At 31.4% G+C, this 1,962-nt stretch overlaps 1 protein-coding gene across 1 annotated transcript; it reads right to left on the reverse strand.

Annotated features, from left to right (window-relative positions):
* Positions 1–453: 453 nt before the first annotated feature.
* LOC131841807 (uncharacterized) lies at positions 454–1,638 on the reverse strand. The gene is made up of 3 exons (XM_059190142.1): positions 1,626–1,638; positions 1,536–1,579; positions 454–1,224 (listed from the first exon to the last, which is right to left on the reverse strand). The coding sequence occupies exons 1-3, from the start codon at positions 1,636–1,638 to the stop codon at positions 523–525; spliced, it is 759 nt and encodes a 252-aa protein (XP_059046125.1). The 3' UTR covers positions 454–522.
* Positions 1,639–1,962: the final 324 nt, after the last annotated feature.

A 1,962-nucleotide genomic window follows, 5' to 3' on the forward strand; every position in this document is an offset into this window, starting at 1 on the left:
ATAAAGAACTCACCTGTAACAGTATCATAACTGGTCTTAGGTATTCTAATTCAGGTTGAGACTAAATCTGGCCATTGTAAAACTCTTATTCCATAAATTTCAATGCGTACATTGTTTCACCGAATAAAGTACAAAGAAACACTAAATCATTGTTTGTATTTAATGTACCTACTACAAAGTATTATTATGTGTTGTGTGTTTACATGCAAGTTATTTTTTACGAAAAAGTTAACTAAATATTTAAAAATATCTATGTGATTTATAAAAACTGGTCGATCTACCCAACCTAAATAGACAATACTGCATAGATCAGACTGGATGTAAAACGCTATAATATAATTATGATCATCAGTATTATAAATAATAATTTTATTGACAATATACAATTTGAGTTTGCAATGGAAACATTCGTTCGTTCACACACATTGCGAACTGTGAAATTTAATAGAGCGGCGAATAAATATGGTCATTTCATATAATTCTCCAGAATAAACTCCAGTTAAAGTGGGTTTATGTTCCATGTTAATTGTGTTTACTTTTCAAAATTGTTACAATATTCCCATTTCTTATTATCTTTTTTATATGATACTTTTTTTTAGGTCTACCAGACCTTTTTATATTCTGACCAATGTGTTCATTTTCTTTTTCGTTATGTTCTTCTTTTGGAGGCAACTGAGTGCAATTATCAAGTTTGAGAGGAAATTGATTGTAACCAATACCTGAATACCTGTAAGCTTTTGCTATGTATTTTACCATATCTTTACTTTTTTTAGATATTGGCTGATGGTAAAAAGCCACTGGGCCCAAAAACGGTAGCGACGTGATTTTAGGCGCAGTTGGTAAATTTACAGCGTCTTTCCACATAAGGTATAACATTTTTTCATACGGTGTCGTGAATGCATTTTCATAATTAAACGGGATATCCATAATTTCAGTATCATACGTAGGCACCGATTGATATTTATAAACTGGTTTCGTATTATACTTTCTTGTCATTATTCTTAAAGGCATCATCGAACTTACACGTGAGCGGATTAATTTATTGAACATTTCAGCGCAGGCTTCTGGAAGATGGAGGGGGTGCCAGTAGAAGGGATTGCATTCATTTATATCCCTGTATCTATCTGCGAAGTCGAAATCGTCCATGTAAGTGACGCCAGCGATAGATTGAAAGGAGTCTCTTATCAATTCGTGTAACATTAACAAAATATATTTCCAATACAGCTGAAAATAAATGAGATTCAATGACTTTTAAATGATGATGTGTGATTGTTTAGTAAAGCAAAAGAGTAATATTTAGCACAACGTTAATGGTCGCGGGTTCGATTTATCACATCGTACAAACATCAACATCCAAGAGCATGAGATTGCGTGTATCGGTTTGGGTGTCTTCTATGTATTTATATAATGCATTTACAAAAAATATATAGACCTGTATTGTTATCATTTGTTTAGTACTTATAACACAAGTGCTTGTTTAGCTTGGGTCTCCGTTAATTGAATATTTGAATTGATTATTTTGAGCAAACACTTACCGTCATATTTCTCATGGATTTATGTTTAATGTCAGTGTCAACATCTTTCGTTCACGTTTTATTGGCACCCACTTATTGTGTATTATTTACGTTTCATGTACATTGTACATGCCAACGTAATTTCTACTGACCACCTGCGTTGTTATGCAACTAACCTAGGTACCAAATGCATGTTCACTACGAAACAGGTTTTTTCAGCATTGAATTTTAACCATGATATACTTACATAATTATTCTATAATATTAGAATATGTTTGAAAAATTTATAGTTTTCACTTTAGCAGATATTAATTCCAATTAAATAAAATGAATAGGTACCTAAAAGTTTGTAGTTTAGAATTGAAAAAATATATACATGTTAAATGTCTATATTGTTAAGTAAGGTATATCGTGATTAGTCTCGTATAAATAACGACATTGTATAAAG

The sequence above is a fragment of the Achroia grisella genome, unplaced genomic scaffold, assembly GCF_030625045.1.
Source record: "Achroia grisella isolate CSIRO2021 unplaced genomic scaffold, CSIRO_AGI_Agris_v1 utg1064, whole genome shotgun sequence".
Classification (NCBI taxonomy): Eukaryota; Metazoa; Arthropoda; class Insecta; order Lepidoptera; family Pyralidae; genus Achroia; species Achroia grisella.

Coding starts and splice junctions, on each gene's coding strand:
- LOC131841807 (XM_059190142.1), bottom strand. Junction 1,225..1,535: donor AATCCATGAGAAATATGACG/GTAAGTGTTTGC, acceptor ATTTATTTTCAG/CTGTATTGGAAATATATTTT.